The 17,338-nt window shown below is 34.8% G+C and overlaps 1 protein-coding gene across 1 annotated transcript in view; it reads left to right on the top strand.

The window, feature by feature from the left end:
- LOC149773036 (uncharacterized) overlaps positions 1 to 17,338 on the top strand; it is a 100,498-nt gene that overhangs the window by 64,947 nt on the left and 18,213 nt on the right. The window contains exons 12-13 of the mRNA XM_089946828.1: positions 4,154 to 4,317; positions 9,153 to 9,274. Of these exons, the coding sequence (XP_089802954.1) occupies positions 4,154 to 4,317; positions 9,153 to 9,274 (286 nt within the window). The remainder of the gene's footprint in view (positions 1 to 4,153; positions 4,318 to 9,152; positions 9,275 to 17,338) is intronic.

Here is a 17,338-nt window from a genome sequence, read left to right as displayed (position 1 = left end):
TAGGAATGTGGTTAGCCCTTATAAAGGGAAGAATGCTTATTCTCTCCAGAATGACCATGGTAGAGATAGGATGCATGGCATTACCTCCTATTACTTATTCTCCTACTTTTAATGTGATTGGTTAATTTATTCAAAGGAGAAAGCAATTTGTTTAGTAAGTTATGTTCCTTAGACAGTACTTACCAAACCAGATTACTGATTAACCCTCCCACACCTCACTACAAGTGTGAGCATCCTCAGTGTGGTATCACTCAAGTGAAAATGGTTAATATCTGTAACCACTTAGCAGTGGGGGTGGGTAAGGGGAAGGGTTGGGAAGAGTTTCTTCCCATCTACTTTATGGAATACAGATGAGAAACATGATTTTCTTTGTTCTATCTAATTGCTGGATTTGAGAGGTAACAGAGCATCATCAAATATTAGTGTGATTGGGTAAGCACGACATTTAAGGCTGTGTTCACACTGGAAGTTAGACCATACCTCCTAACTGCTTCAGGGTTTGAACTAACCCCAGCTCAAATCTCCACACAGAGAAGCTAACCCCATGAGACACTAGATGTTTCCACACCTGTCCATTAAAGTTTTATATAAATCAGTACTTTACCACATATCTAAGTTTTTGGGGTCAGTAAATTTGCATGCTTGAGAATGAAAAACAGATGCAGTCAAGGGAAATAACTAAAGTGCACCATATTTCCACTGAACCAGAGTGTGTTAATAGAATTATAATTATAATGATATGAGTGGGCTCCAGAAATTGGGTCTTACCTATCAAGGTACTGAAGCACTAAATCACAATCTGCTCCTATGCTGATCCACTGGTTTGTTTAGATACAACCTGTCTGTGGCCATACGCATCATGCCAGTAAACATCTTCGGGTGTTAGCATATAGATGAGGTGGTACCCAGGGCTCCTGCAGACCTTGCCCAATATGTCAACGAGACTGAGCTGGCATTAGCCTATAGTAACTACATCAGTGCCTCCAACAGAAACAACTACTGATAATGTCTGGAACCTAAAGCCATCTGGCATGGACCTCTCCTTGTTGTTGACCTGCCTGGCCAGTGTATTGGCACCAGGCAACCTCATGATCTTAAAGGCCAGTAGCACACTGTGCTATGTAAACAGGCCATGTGATATGAAAAGAAGCTGCAAGGCAAGTCCTCCACAGTATGACTGATCCCACTTGGCCCAAAAATGTCACCACAAAGAGATATGTTCACCATGAAGATGTTGATGCACAAAAGTATGTGTATGATAATGGTGCTGTGGTATAAAGTCAGTCAGCACAATGTTGCTGCAAAAGAGTATGTTGCAGACATGAATATGGCTTGAAAAGTACACTTGGATGACATGATCATGTGGTTGGATAAATTTATTGCAACAATGTATGTTGATGAGCAAGTCACCCTCCAGGTGTCAGAAGAAGGTGAAACCATGATTAGTCCCTTAGTTATGTTATTGAATAAAATTACATCCATAGCAGAGCACTCAGCCCCACAAAACATGACAACAAATTCATACTTTGACTATTCCACCAACAGTCAGGATTCAGGATGCACCGGTTGAGTGTCATCTAATCATGAATAGGAATAAAATCATGGGGTAAGCAAATCCTACAGGTAATAAAAACACATCAACCAAAGACTGCTGATACTAAAAACAATCAAACATCTCATTCTAGGGCAGCCAAAGCTGGTGATACCATGTGGGGTCTTTTGAACTTGAATGGCAATATAATTGTTGGGATAGAGGAGTCTGTTGGTGCAAAAGACCAAACCACAAGTGGACAGGCTTGGTATCTCACCTTCACTAGGTGTACAACTACTTTAATTAATTTGAACAAAAATAAAGTAGTGGGTGTGGTGGAGCCTACAGTTCCCCTACAGCCACCCAAAATATTTTGATGTGACGGTGTCTCCTACTAACTTATGTATGTTTTTCTTGCTAGTTTCTCCTTAACTTGAGACAGAGTTAAGCCTCATCTTGCTTATTCCAGATGTAGCACCAGAACAGCTGCTATAAATGGTCCTTCCATTTCTATGTACATGGAAAGTGAGGGGGCTGAGCTTCACTATACAGTTTTATGATTTTGGGAAGTGCCGTGGGGATACCAGATGGTAGTGAATTTGATGTTTACATTTAAGCAGGCAAAGAGGACCTTACTTAAGAATCATCTATGTAAGTTCTGTCAGTAATCAATATTTTTTATATATCATCCTTTAATATTTCACACTCTGGTTATGTGTAAACTTGTATCAGGATGGTGCAAACTAAGGGGCAGCATCCTCACTAATGCTTTGTTGCTCATTAAAGAGATCACCTAGATGATTTAAAGATTCCATTCTCATATCGCACTTCCCAGTGTTACTCCCGAAGAAAACCCCCATACCTACTGCCTAAAAATGATTGATGAGGTACAGCTTAAGGCAGGGATTGAGCAGCAATGCTTCATCTGTGAAAGATATGGATGAGCATTAAACATTGTTGACAGTATGGTGGCAGCATGGAACACTGTAGCGATATGCATCAGGATTGCAGGTGTGGATGTGCCTGCCATCCTGGCAGCTGATTCTCTCAATATCCACTTGGAAGGCATGGCATTCATGTGCAGTCTCTTCTCATTAGTGGGATAATTTATGGGGGGGGGGGGGTCCAATGTCTCCAAGTTAGGATTCAAAGCATGATCAAATTCTGGTCCTGGCTGAGGATAAGCTCATCTCCATTGCAGATTGAGTCTTGTGAGCCATTGGTGGTGATTCCCTATCCAGCTATGACTTCACATTCATCTTGACAAATTTAATAATTATACACTCACAAGAATGACCCATGTCATGGTGACTATCAGCTATGCTGAAAAAATGCACTCTTAAACCATGGTTGATTTGAGGGTGGGGATGATCTGAAAAAATTAGGCGAGGCTACATCCTAAACTGCATATTCTATTACTCTAGCCTACCTGACATCTCAGAGGTAATTTAGCGCTCCATGTGCCTATGAGCCTTATTTAGCTGATCAGGTTGATGACTCTTCTGAGCTGACCCTTTTAATTGGATTCTTTGAACCTATCCACAAGCTCCATAAATGCATCTTCAGAGATGCTAAAGAAAAGTTCACACGCAGTAATTATGGAAGAAGATGGGATTGAATATCTCCGTTGCACAAGGTAAGGGCCTTCAGTCCATTCATATTGAGTGAAGTCCATCATTCCAATGAACCTTATAATAAGTGGTATAGAACCTTACAAAATGAATTCCAATCCTTAATGTGCTGATGTGCCAATAGTCTGGAATGTGTCAATGTGCTAATAGTCTTGATGTATCACAATGATATAATACAGAATGTCATGAAAGTCCAAAATATCAGTGTGCACTTTGTAAATCCAATGAATAATTTAAATAACATTCTTTGGCTAAGTGATACTGAATTTAAGTTAATATCTTTTAACTCATTCGGCCCCAGAGGTTTTTGTCATTTTTGTCTGAAATGTGCGTAGGAACGAGATTTGGGGTGCTATTTCTGAACACATCGTAATACAGCGGTTTTCAACAGATTATCCATGAGAATAATGCCTAGTTGTATTAGAAACATCAATTTCCATTGGTTATATTGCTTGCGCATGAGCAGAAGGGTAAAAGTTGGAGTTCTTTTTTTTTTTTTTTTGCTTAATAGACCCATCATTTTCGTATGGAGACCGCAATTTATTCCAAATGCCCACCTTATCATAGTTTTTGCAAAGGTTCACCTGTCTGTGTTCAGTTAAGACCGGTATGCCTTAGATCTGAGGCCAAAAGGTCTAAAATCCAGACACAAAATCGCATTCCAATCTCGAGCGAATTTTGGGTGAAAAAAAAACAGGTCCAAAAAATGAGCTTTTTCTCTCTGTATTTTGTAGTGCAACTAGAACTTCCAGATTATTTGATACCATTTTAGAGCTATATCTGTCTGCTTTTTTTTAATACCACCCACGTTGGTCTATCTTAAATGGCCTCGATGCTGCAGGGCTTTGAAGTAGGGTACAGCCTCATCACGCCTACAGACGGGATCGGGGCTGAATCGGTTAAGAGAAACAGCATAATTTAGTAAAAAAATGCAGAGAATGTAATATGGAACTATTATTTTGCACTATTTATATGCCATTATTAATTGTAGGACAGAAGAATTGAGGGAATGGATTGTACTTGAACCACAATGGTTGATCAAGGCTGTAAAGTCTCTCATCACTGCTGATATGTTCATTTTGAGAAAGCACCCCCAAGCCGAAAAAGAATGGTACCAGTTTAAAGAAGAGGGAAAGCTGACACAAGAACTGTTAGGTTTGTTGATTTCTACAATGATTGAGACAGTTATCTGATCATAGCTGCAAAGGTTCTCTATCACTCATTAGTGATTTGCCAAGCCTCTCCCTAATAATGACACAGGAGCTTCTCAGAGTCTTTTATTATCAGGTACTTTGCCTTTGTCAGAGAAGTCCTTTTCTAGTGAAAGTGTTCTTATTCAGGGAATAGAGTGCAGTTTTGTTAATGTTCCTCTCCATTGTGTAAATTTATCATCATACTTAGTCTCATGACCTAACAGTCAGTACAGTGACTTCTTTTCCACTTCATTTATTACTAGGCACTGACCTAGCTGGAGATAAGGTAATCCACTTGTTACTGGCAAGTCTTGTTTGGATCAGAAAGTTGATGCTATTGAAAATGAAATTTCTGATTTATACCACATTGATCAGGAAATTATTCCTTCAGATGACACATTTATTGGTCAGTCTGTTGATGTGGTCACTTTTGCTTCTAGTATTGATCAGTAAAGAGGTATTGATCACTGTGAGCCTCATTTAATACTCATTTTATCTATTCTAACCAGGCATCAAAAGACAATCACTTGTCAAACAGGAACAAGATCCTGAGATCTCCTGTTTGTTTCAGTGAGCTGTTAGCGAAACTGATGCCACACTATCAGCATACTCCTTTAACATAATTATATAGCAAATTTGTTTCTATTTCTTCCTCCCAGGAGTATGCTGTAATTTAAGTAACTTACTTTTCTTTTCAATTATATAAGGACCATGACACTTAGCCTGAAGAGGATTTTGAGGTATGGATAAGAGAGCCAGAAATTTATTGCCAGGTTGAAAATTCTTTATTGGTATATGTCATAACTTAATTTCATTCTTTACTGAGTAGATTGAAAATTATTTCTTGCTACTTCACAAGTCTTTGACAGTTTGTATTTGAAATTGGAGACACAGTTAGGAAGATTAATTTCTGATTCTTTGGCTGAAAGAAGTTTCTCTTTTAAGAACTTAATTGGTCCACACAAAGTATGTCCAAAAACTAGTTCAAAAGAACTCAAAACTGAAGATTCTGGAACTGATTCCATAACATGAAACAAAAACAAATAATTACTCTCATTCCAGTCTTTTTCTGTGCCAAAGCAATATGACTGAATCCTATTCTTGAAAGTTTGACAACATCAGTTGAAAGCCCCTTAACTTTCAGGGTAATAGACAGAAGATTTAAACTGTTGGATGTCTGATTCATGCATAACTTGTTGGAAAATTCCAGGCATAGAATTTGACCTTGATAATATTGGACAGATTTGGGAAGGCCAAAAAGTGTATTAAAAATAACTTTATCAAAGTTTTTACAGTAGTTATAGTTTTAGTTTTAATACTCCTTAAAGGCTCTGGAAATCTTGTAGTTGCACACATTACTGTCAACAAGTATCAGTGGTGTGGCATGGCCTTAAGTAAGGAACCAAAATATTTTCTCACAAGGACCCCATGTTTCACAAAATAACAAACTGGTACTTGTTTGGCTTTAATTTCGCTAATATCCGTCTGAAACAAACAGGAGATCTCAGGATTTTGTATCTGTTCAACAACTAGTGATTTTCTTCTATCACCCTGATTAGAATAGAGAGAATAATTCTAAAAAGAGAATCACTGTGATCAATACATTGCGATTGATCAATACCAGAAAAAGTGACCCATTAAGAGACTAACCAATATTTAAATGTGCCAGCAAAAGGAATAATTTCCTGATCAACATTATTCTCAAGAGCTCTGTTTGTCATAGTTCTAGTAACTGCACAAACAGGGTATAAACCAGGGATTTCAGTTTCAATAAGATCGACTTTTTGATCTAAATGAGGCTTGTCAGTTATAAGTGGATTAACCACAACCTTATCTCCAGCTAGGTCATTGCTTACTAATAAATGAATACCCTGAATGGGTAAAGAAGTCACCACTCATTTAAACACTGATCCAGAGACTAAGCCTGACAAGAGATTAACACAGTGGAGAGGAACATTAACAAAGTCACACTCTACTCCCTGAATAAGACTTGTTAGAAGAAGGCAAAGTACTTGATAATAAAAGACTCTGAGAAACTCTGTGTCTCTTAATATTTTAATAGGGATTGGCTTGGCAAAATCACCAGGAAGTGATACAGAAATATCCCTAATATATAATAAAAACTATGACATAAAAACAGAAACAGGATGAGAGCTGAATATTTATTTACAGATCATTAGCAGCTAACCAGTCAGAAATTCAGTCACCTGGTTTTCCTAGGGGTAGACCATGAACTGAACAAAAAACCCATCAAATTCATCAATAAGATTTCTTCTACATCTTCCAGAGTCAAAAGGCCACTGCAACATGTTTGCTCCAGTTAAAGGTAATGCCCACCATATTAAAGTTAAGTTATGTGTTTAAACATAAAAGTTAACACACATAATACAATATACAGAACTGTATATATAGACAAATCTTGTGATGCATTGAATCAGTTGGAGTGTCGTGGAATTGTGTAAATTTATTGTATACATGTATTTGGAATAAAAAGCACTCTTGTTTCATTTCTGCATACAGCATTACCCAAGGGTGGTTTCTGTATATTTATATCATACATTATTTCGATGTAGTGAGTTCAGTTCACTCCATGCTGCATGAGCAAAGTGCTTATGATGGGAAAACCGATATACCATGAGAGCACAGGTAGTGCATTGCAACATTGCCTGTGTACATATAGACTCATGGTAGATGCCATCTTTACATTACAAGGAGTCTTGTCAGTAAGCGTCCACTTTACGGTGCATATCTGTATATGTTATAGGATCGTTTTGTTTTGTTCTAACATTTATTGTGTATTTTTAGATAGTTCCAAACTATGTAATGCAATGTTAGATTTATTATAATATGTTTCCTAGTTTGCCATTATATAACTAGACAGAATGATTGCATTCACATAAATGTTGGATGTATTAAGGGACGAGAGAATGTTACTTAAAGTTCTGTAAGAATTTAATTGTCGGATGCAGATTCGCATACAAACATGATTATTGTGATAATCGTGTACAGTAGTCCCATTGAAATACTTTGCTATAAAGTAACTAACTCCATGTATGCACGTGCGTAACCTATGTCATTGTATTTTGTACATTATCATGTCACGTGTTATATGGCTTTAGGATTTGTATTTTCTTTTGTTTGTATTCATGTTCATTTTTCTGTTCTTGTTCATGTTTATGTTTTGTGTTTGTGTTCATCTTTCTGTTTTGGGGTCAGCCATCATTTGACACTGAGGATGGATGATGTGTTTGTTGTGGTCTACCCAGTCCGTTTAAGCTGCCTGTATTGGGCATTGTGGCAGCTGCAGAGCTGTTGATGCTGTCTGATTATGAGCTGTGATGTGTCTAAATTGTGCTGTTGGTGATGTGATGTAATTGGGCTGATGTGAAAGCCATCGTGTGGCTGTCCGTGTTGGATGTGCGTTGGGCCACTGTAGAGCTGTTGGTGTTCATGTTTTCAGCTGTGGAACTATGTGTTAGATGGGTATTTTTATCCATGGTGCTGGTTTGTATGTTGAGTGGTGGTTCTTTGTGACTTGATATGTACCTAGTGTGCTGCTGTTGGTGGTGACATTGGTTCAGAGGGAGATTGTGGTTATCTCATGTTGAGGAACCATGGCTCCAGGACCAACGGGCCTGCAGGGTCCAAGGGATGCATGGGTAGGCTGGGAGGGGCAGGCCATTCGTGGTGGCTCCTTGACCATTCGATAGCGGTGAGACTGAAGGTACCATGTGCATGTCATTTGGACACCACAGGTTATCACCCACCTTCGGATTACATATCATTATCACTGCTTGAACATAAAAACCACTATCATTGCTACAAAACCAGAAATGCTATCATTATAGCTATCTGAGCTAACATCATTTATCGCTACTTGAGTGAACGTGTTTTATGTTCCTGCTAACATCATTATCGCTGTTTGAATGAAAGTCTTTGTTACTTGTGTGCGAAATCAGTTATTTGTGTGAGCATCATTATCAATATTTATTTGTAAAGCATAATTGTTAGTTTTTTTTCAAAATCATTTGTCACTATTTGAGTGAAAGCTTGTGATTGGCTGTATGAATCGTTTGTCATTATTTGGATGATAACTTATTGTTTACATAACTCATCTTATCATTATTTGAGTGGAATCATATTGTTTGAGTCATTTATCTTTGTTTCTTTTTTGCATTTAATTTGTTCCGGTTAGGAACTGTTTTATGAATATCACTTATTTAACTTGGTGCACATCATTATGTTAAATATCCAATATTTGGATTTTGTTGGCACACGAGCAAACATGGTCTTTTTCATTAAATCAATCATTAATAAACATTGTATTTTTTGTCACCATTAAAAGTGTTCTTCGTTATAATCCAACCCCAACCTGGTTATCTTGTTACATGGAGATTCTCTGATATTTTCAAATCATGCATGCATTTTACTTAAGCTGAATGGTGGTGCCAGACACATGGTAGATATATGAGATATTAACTAAAGTATTTTCATAAACAAGAGTTTTACAAAATTTCAAGGACTGTCCCTTGAACATTTTTTGATTATTAAAGTCCTAAAATGTATAGTATATGAATTGCACAACTGTTTGCAACTAAATATATTGAAGAATGATATTGTTCCTAAAAAAGAATTGAGACAATTCCTTTACAACCTTTCTGGAAAATTTACTGAATATAATTCTTTTCTCTAATGTATATTTGTCCTAATGGCATTAGGTATTTTCATTTTACATTTTTGATGAATAAAATATTGAATAAACTATTTCCTAATAGGTATGGCAATTTGTTTTTGCAGATGTCATTTGGAGTGAGGAGCATGAGCCAGACCTATATCACTACAAGAAGCTCATTTTACTGTTAATGGAGCAATTGAACATCATTGCCCGACCCATGTTATCAGTTGAGGATGGAGATAAGGTTAAGATTAATTTCTCAGCAATTTTTTTCTTTATCAAAGCTACGTATTTAAAAAATGCAAGATATTTGTAATGAAGTACTTTGGGAAAGACTCAGCAATAATTGAGCATCATAATCTGAACATCGTCAACATGGAAATATTCAAACTTTAGAAAATTAGATGGTTAATATTCTTAAAAACATTTCTTGTTAACATTTCGTTCTCTGTAAAGTTCAGCGGAAATTGAACAGTGACCAGCATGATAACTTATATTAATTAACTTTTAAAAATGTCACAATATATATATATATATATATATATATATATATATATATATATATATATATATATATATATATATATATATATATATATATATACAGAGTAAAGGTTGTTTATTATGTTCTTTGATGTATTCTTTACTTGGTTAGAACATTTGAATTAAATTTCCCTGGCCAATTTCTTCCTGTGTTCCAAAGGTTTTGTTATAATATTCCTCCGTTACAACATTTATATGATTGTAGCATTTGTTTTGTATGATCTGCTTGAGAAAATTTACTCAGTTATACTGTTTTTATCACTTGATGAGCCCAAGCCAGACACAATGGCAGGTATTTAAATAAGAAAGGCGTAACAACAAGCAAAGTAACAAAGGTGTTACCATCAGACCTCATTCATAACTGGCACTTTAACAAAGGTGTTACCATCAAACCTCATTCATAATTGGTACTTTAACAAAGGTGTTACCATCAAACCTCATTCATAATTGGCACTTTAACAAAGGTGTTACCATCAAACCTCATTCATAATTGGTACTTTAACAAAGGTGTTAACATCAAACCTCATTCATAATTGGTACTTTAAAAAAGGTGTTACCATCAAACCTCATTCATAATTGGTACTTTAACAAAGGTGTTACCATCAAACCTCATTCATAATTGGTACTTTAACAAAGGTGTTACCATCAAACCTCATTCATAATTAGCACTTTAACAAAGGTGTTACCATCAAACCTCATTCATAATTGGTACTTTAACAAAGGTGTTACCATCAAACTTCATTCATAATTGGTACTTTAACAAAGGTGTTACCATCAAACCTCATTCATAATTGGTACTTTAACAAAGGTGTTACCATCAAACCTCATTCATAATTGGTACTTAAACAAAGGTGTTACCATCAAACCTCATTCATAATTGGTACTTTATTTTTCAGTGCAGTTAAAGGATGAAAAGAAATGTTTTTGTTTTGTACTTTTTGAAATATCTTTTAGCTATTATTCTATATCTGTATGCTGATTAATCAAGTACAGCATGAAGTAATGCTCTCTCTCTTGTTCATTTTGAATTTGAAACATTGTGTAAATAGATGAAAATAATTGGCCAGTTAGTAAGAAACAAAAAATGTCTCTTTACCATTTCCAAATAATACAAGAAATTAATGCAGGTATTCATGAAAATTTGAGTATGAATTATACGTATCATCTGCAGTCAGTATGATTTGTCATGCGTGGGATGATGTTTCTTGAATTATGTTAGTTCTGATAGTGACACTGTCGCATCTGTGATATGAACGATTGATGATATTATTTGTGAATTAGTGATTGCCAAGAAGCAACCGATGTTTTGGTTGCTGGAAGTGACAAGGATGATATTGATTCCATACCAACTGTTGTACCTGGGGCCAGCAAGGATATAAATAGAAGATTGGACATTATACTGTACCTCCAAGTTCAGTGTGACACATTATACTGTACCTACAAGTTCAGTGTGACACATTATACTGTACCTACAAGTTCAGTGTGACACATTATACTGTACCTACAAGTTCAGTGTGACACACCTGATACTCTTCATGAGCATTTGCGTGTCACTGAGAAACATATCTAGAAACAGTCACAGATTAATAGAAACCATATGACTATTGATAATTTCTTTCCATCAATATAAATAACGGACTAATTGCTGGAGTTTTTACAGTAATCATGCCAGTATAAACTTTACTGCATGTGTGTCCAACATCATTGATATTGACAAGTACTTAAAAATTTTGAAAACTGAATGATGAATTTTTATATAACAATTTAAAGTTATCATGTTTTGAAAATCCATTGTGAAACGTGTTAAATGATCTTTACTATGCATACAAGGACTGCACTCTTCTAACCCAGTATTAAGTGGATGAGCATCCAGCTGTACAACTTGCTGAATAAGTAATTGTATTTTAAGCATCTGACCCACATGAGCTGAACATATTGTAAGTTTTGTGTAGGCATTCTTTCCAACTTGTTATCATAACTCAGTTTTTTTATTGAATCTGATGTAATTGAACTTGTTTTGAAGGTTGATGACTAGAGAGTGTGTAAAATATCATTTGGGAGAGAAATTATATGAGCTGGAAGTACTTTTCTATGTTATTGATGAATAGCATGTATTTCCATTTATCTGTTATTTTATCAGCAAAATAGAGGCATGATGGACTACAGACTACATGCCTCTTCCATGTTCACATATAGCTAAAGCATGAGGCTGCACAAAGTCTACTTACTTTATAGTCCTTACATTATAGTCCTTACTTTATAGTCCTTACATTATAGTCCTTACTTTATAGTCCTTTCTTTATAGTCCTTACATTATAGTCCTTACTTTATAGTCCTTACAGTCACTAGATATTTTTTTATAGCAAGCATTGTTTGAAAGAATGTATACTATCAAGAAACCTTTGGTTGGCTAAAATCTGCTCGCACTTTTTGTTCCACTCAAAGACAGCATTCAGTCTGGAACATTTAGGTCGGTCAAATGATTAGGCTTTTCCAGATTCTTCACATTAACCCTTTTCCAGTTTTCAGTTCTATCTGACCATTTTTATAAAAATCAGGCTCAATTATGTCTAATTCTAAGGTACCATATATACTCATGTATAAGCCAAATAATTTAGGAAAAAATAAAGGACTGGAAAAGGGGGGGGGGGTCGTATTCATGGGCCACTGTCTAAACTTGACAGTTTTTAGTCTTTTTGTTGACTACTCTAACGGCTGTAAATCTTGGGACACTTATTAAACTGTTATAAAGTACTATGATTGATTTAGTTATTTTTTTGCATGTGCATATTTTCTGATTTTTCCAGGATGAAATTAAATAAAGGTAAATACAGACTTCATAATTTGTGGGCCGGTTGAGTTTACCTGGGAGACCAGGCTGAACTATAATGTACAGTACTTACACAGTGCAAAGCGTACATAGCGTCACTTAAATCTTTATTTATTCCCAAACATATTAGATGCAGAATTTGCTTTATTCATTGTTTCGATCAAATCACATTCTTCCAAATAACATTTCAGCTAGTCCTTAATAGCTGTTTCATTTATGTTGCATCATGAGCTCACGAGTTACTCATTTTCAATGATATAAGTGGTCACACAACTTGAGGTAATATTTATGAAAAGGTACGCATGTTTAATTGTACAAGGCATATAACCAGCATAATTTACATGTTCACGAAGAGTGATAATAATAAAGGCTAAAATTCTCATAGAGATCAACTAAGATCAAGATCAATCAATTTTAGTTTTGTGTTTTGGTTGAACAACATCATAACTTTCCACACAATGGAAAGCTTGATATTTCAGTGTCTACTTTGTTGATAGTCGGTGAATTTGTCTTTCGTTTTCCTACAGCAATACAGGCCAGTTAATCATTAAAACCCTGAAACTGGCTTGTGTTAAGAGGGAATTTTGACCAGCAGCTATACCAGTACATTGATGGGTAATTGCCTATTATTCCATAATATTAGCACGATTACTGCGGTTTTGTAAAACAGGGTGTAAGGCATACCTGTCAACTTTTAAGAAGCCAAGCAGGGAGACTGAATAAAAAAATAGAGAGATTGGGATCTAAAATCGGGAGGTTTTTCATGGCAATTTTAAAGCCTTGTTTTCACTAACTACTGATTGATCTTCCTGGTCCAGTATGCGTGAAATTAGCAAAAAGATTTGCTGTTTTTCCCTGTGACACACCCTATTTTCCCCCAGGACGTACCCTATTTTCATATTCTGGTCAGCTGAGGTAAACTGCACAATAGCTAAAGGTTAGTCTTAAATAAACAAGCAAGAAAGCCAGAGTGACTAATTGAAAGTTAATCCTTGTAGATGCTACTATTTTGTGAAAACGTCTGGCCGTATGTCATATATCAAATAAACCATGTTCTACACTACTGTGTGTTATGCAAGCACCATCTATTGATTGGCAAATAAAGGATTCCCAATTTTGTTGAACGAAAGGTACCTAAATAGGCAGCCTCATGGTACCGTACATGTGGCAACTATTTTCCCCTCATTGTATATCCGACCTTATTCCCTAATTGTCAACTATGAAGGCATTTAGTATTGTTTACTATAAAACAAATGTATTCTGAATTAGTTTTTGAGGACACATTTGCTGCATGGTATGTATTTTCATTCCTTTTAATTTAACAATGGTAATTAACATTGGTATATACAGTATAAAAATGCCAGGTGTTCACTTGTGTAAGTTTCTTTGGTGGGAATGGTGCTATAGGATATGAAGCTACAGCATTCGTAATGATCATTCTTGGGATTGAAATTAATTGTCAATGATTTTATTGTTGTGGTTTATTTTTTGTTCTGGTTTATTTTTTTTTATTTTTGTATTGTTCTAGAGGTAAAAAAAAATCATTGATTTACATGAATAATGTTAAAACTTAACATTCTATTTAGTGAAAAAGTGAATTCTTTCTAGTATATTAATTATTTCATCACAACAATAATTCACAAGTGATACAACAGAACATGTAGGACTTGTCTTTTTTAGGAGAAATGAAAATCGAAGACAATGTAATAATCGGGAGTTCTCAGCAAAAATCAGAAGATATGAAATTGGGAGGTAGGCGCGCAGCAACCCCAAAAATCAGGAGTTTGTTTTTCCGTCCCGGCATGAAAGTTAACTGGTATGGTGTAAGGTCACTTACATCAATGCAAACTACAACTCAGCCTTTACAGTATTAGCATAATTTTCGAAGCATTATTTCCAAAACTTTATTATTGTATTTTGGAGATATCATTAAAGCTTAGCGCATGATTCGACTCCAAGCGATGTACTTCATTCAGTGGAATGTACTTCATTCAGTGCGTGTTCAAGCCTACAATGTACGTGCGGTGGCGCTATTATGTAAATACGTTCAGTAGCCTAATTGCGAGTGTTGAATTGAACCATATTATTGTTCGTTGTGTAGTCATACTGGGATTACATTTTAATGAGTTAGGTATTTACAGTTTCAGGGCAAAATAAAAATGTAATTACTGGTGCACTGATATAAAATGTCCAATGCAGTAATGCATAAACAAACAGTAATCAAGTCAAAAGGGAGAGATAGTGTTACAGCAACTCATGATTGCTAAATTCTTGTCATCAATCAAATTACACACAACTCTAAATTAGGCAGAAACAATAAGAAAACAGAAAATTAAATAATTACTTTTAAAACAAGTTTGAACCATTTCTTTTTAATAATTATGCACGTGAACCTCGAGATAAGTATATGTGTAATTTTTGTTAATATAAGTTTGCCTAAATAAATGCATTTAGAACTTACCTCGTGCATCTTGTGATGTCTTGGAGTTAAGGGTCGGCTTATACGTGGGTCATGCACTTTTCAGTGTTTATACCTGTTCAGTTTGGGGTGGTGGTGGCTTATATGTGAATGGGCTTATATGTGTGTATATACGGTACATGTATTTTGAAGATGATGTTCTTAATCAGTGATGATCTGTTCGGAGACAATTTGCTCCTTTAATTTGTTTAGTGGTTTTGGCATCTATTTATGAGTAAATTAGATGTGACAGAATCTTCATCTGCAGAATTCATGATCATTGTAATCTGCATTGTTAGTAGGATTATCAAAATGATCAGATTCTCTTCCAACATATGCCATGTTTTTCACTATTTAAATGAATAAAACAAGTTAATAAATATGCTGATTTCAGAGAATTTATAACAAAATAGAAGACAAATACAAGTTATGGTTAAAAATTAGTGCAATAAATGAGACATGAAAGAATATAAGTAAAAAAAACTTCCAAGGAGATGGAAAAATGTATGCAGAAGTTACCAGAAAAATCATGTGGTCATTCTAGCTGTAACATCAATAGTGTATATATTTCTGCCCATTGATGATGTGAATGAGTTACAAATTTCAGAGATTACAAAAATGTGAAATTAAATGGCATTTTATGCTTTGCTTGGGACAAGTATGTAAATTAGGTTGGGGCTACGTGTGTATGCACTGGATTCTTGGTTATCAACATTTTGAAATTCAGCTTAGTCAAAACATACCAACAGTGCTGAAAACTTAGAGCAAAGCAAACAAGTTTAAGACATTGCTAATATTAATGCCAAATGAATCCATAATGGACACATTGCGATCAATGGATTTTTTTCCTTTGACAACAATTGTAATGTGAAAAGTTTCAAAAGTTTCAATATTTCCAACTGTGGTATTTCACTTGTAGATGACGTTGTATCATCATTAAACTGGTTATCACTAGTCTTTATATATCTTAAGTTTGACCATTGATGGCACCTTTTCTTTTGTTTATGGTGGGACAAGTCAAGTGAAGCATAATTGATAATATGAACTATGTTGAGATCACTTTCATTTTCACCTTTAGATTTGTGAAAGTCAACAGTCTGATAAAATTCAGTTGATTGAACACCGATCATTGTTCATATAGTACGTAATTGTTAAATAGCTATCCTAAGTTTAATATAGTTTTGGTTCTTTGTGTGTTCTGTTTTTTTATTTCAGTTTATAAAATAATATTGTTATTTCTCTACTGTTAGCTGTTTTCCATACAAGTTTTGCAATAAAAGTGGGTTTTTTGTTTTACTGTTAACCACGTTTCCCATTTTCAACATTAAATGTTGCAACATCACAGCTGTAAAAATTTTGTAGTTAAAATTCAGTAAAATAACCTAGTAACATAAAAAGACTGTAACACAAGTTTACTTTAATGACAAGGATGGTTAAACACGATATTGAATACAAAGCCAAAATCTTGGAAAGTATCTTTATATTCACTTAAAAATTTTATTGCAGATAAATTAAAAAGAAACAAAACAGAAACCAGTAGCTACTTAGGTCTGTCAGATAAAATCTGGACTGTTTTACTGGATGCTTGTACAATTAAATAGACGGGTTGCATTTTTGATTTCAGATAGTGCATTAATTCTGCAAATTTGTATAGAAGCAAGTGTGATATGAAGCTTCAGAATAACTAAAAAAATTGAAAAACAACAAATTGTAAGAAAATATTAAAAAAATCACAAGTCAACAACAAATTGATTCCTTTCCTAAATGTAAGAAGATGAATGTTATTCAAAATATTGAACTTTTTTGCCAATTTTTATGCTGATCAGAAACAGTTGTTACACAAAGAACCATCATTTATTAAAAACAACTAAGTGGACAAAGCTGAAGTTCATAATTGTAAAATGCAATAAAGATAATGAGTTTACGTTTATCACATTTTAATTTTGTAGATTCTTCTCAGTATTGCAACTTAAGTACCTTATTGCATCTTCAAAGATCTCTCCACAGCAGCTTGAAAGGAAACAAACAGAAACTGAATGTGTTTAAGGAAGTAAGATTAAACATCATTTTGTGAACTATCTTATGAATCACCTCTTAATAAACTGAGTTTCAGAAAAAGAATAATTCATCATAAATATGAAATCTTGCACTGGACAATGAGGACTTGGTAAAACAATGTACAGAATTAAATGTTAATGTTCCAGTCATGCAAGAACATCCTGCTGGTTTTATTACTGTCACCACAAACACAAAATGTCAAAGTAAAACATTCATTTCATGTATTTGTTTCACTGAACTAAATAAATGTATAATTTTTCCACATTTTGTGACTACTTACTCCTGTTCAATTGTGTTTTTGTTGTTTTTTTTCTGACAATTTTGCACATTGCTGGGCACATAACTTAGCACACATATTGAAGCACTGTTAAACCATGTTGATGTGTTGTGGTTGTGACAGCAAAGGCCATGGTATTAAG

The sequence above is a fragment of the Sinohyriopsis cumingii genome, unplaced genomic scaffold (genome assembly GCF_028554795.1).
Source record: "Sinohyriopsis cumingii isolate HCF-2022 unplaced genomic scaffold, ASM2855479v2 utg000913l, whole genome shotgun sequence".
In the NCBI taxonomy this organism is placed as follows: Eukaryota; Metazoa; Mollusca; class Bivalvia; order Unionida; family Unionidae; genus Sinohyriopsis; species Sinohyriopsis cumingii.
This window is presented reverse-complemented; position numbering and strand designations above follow the sequence as displayed.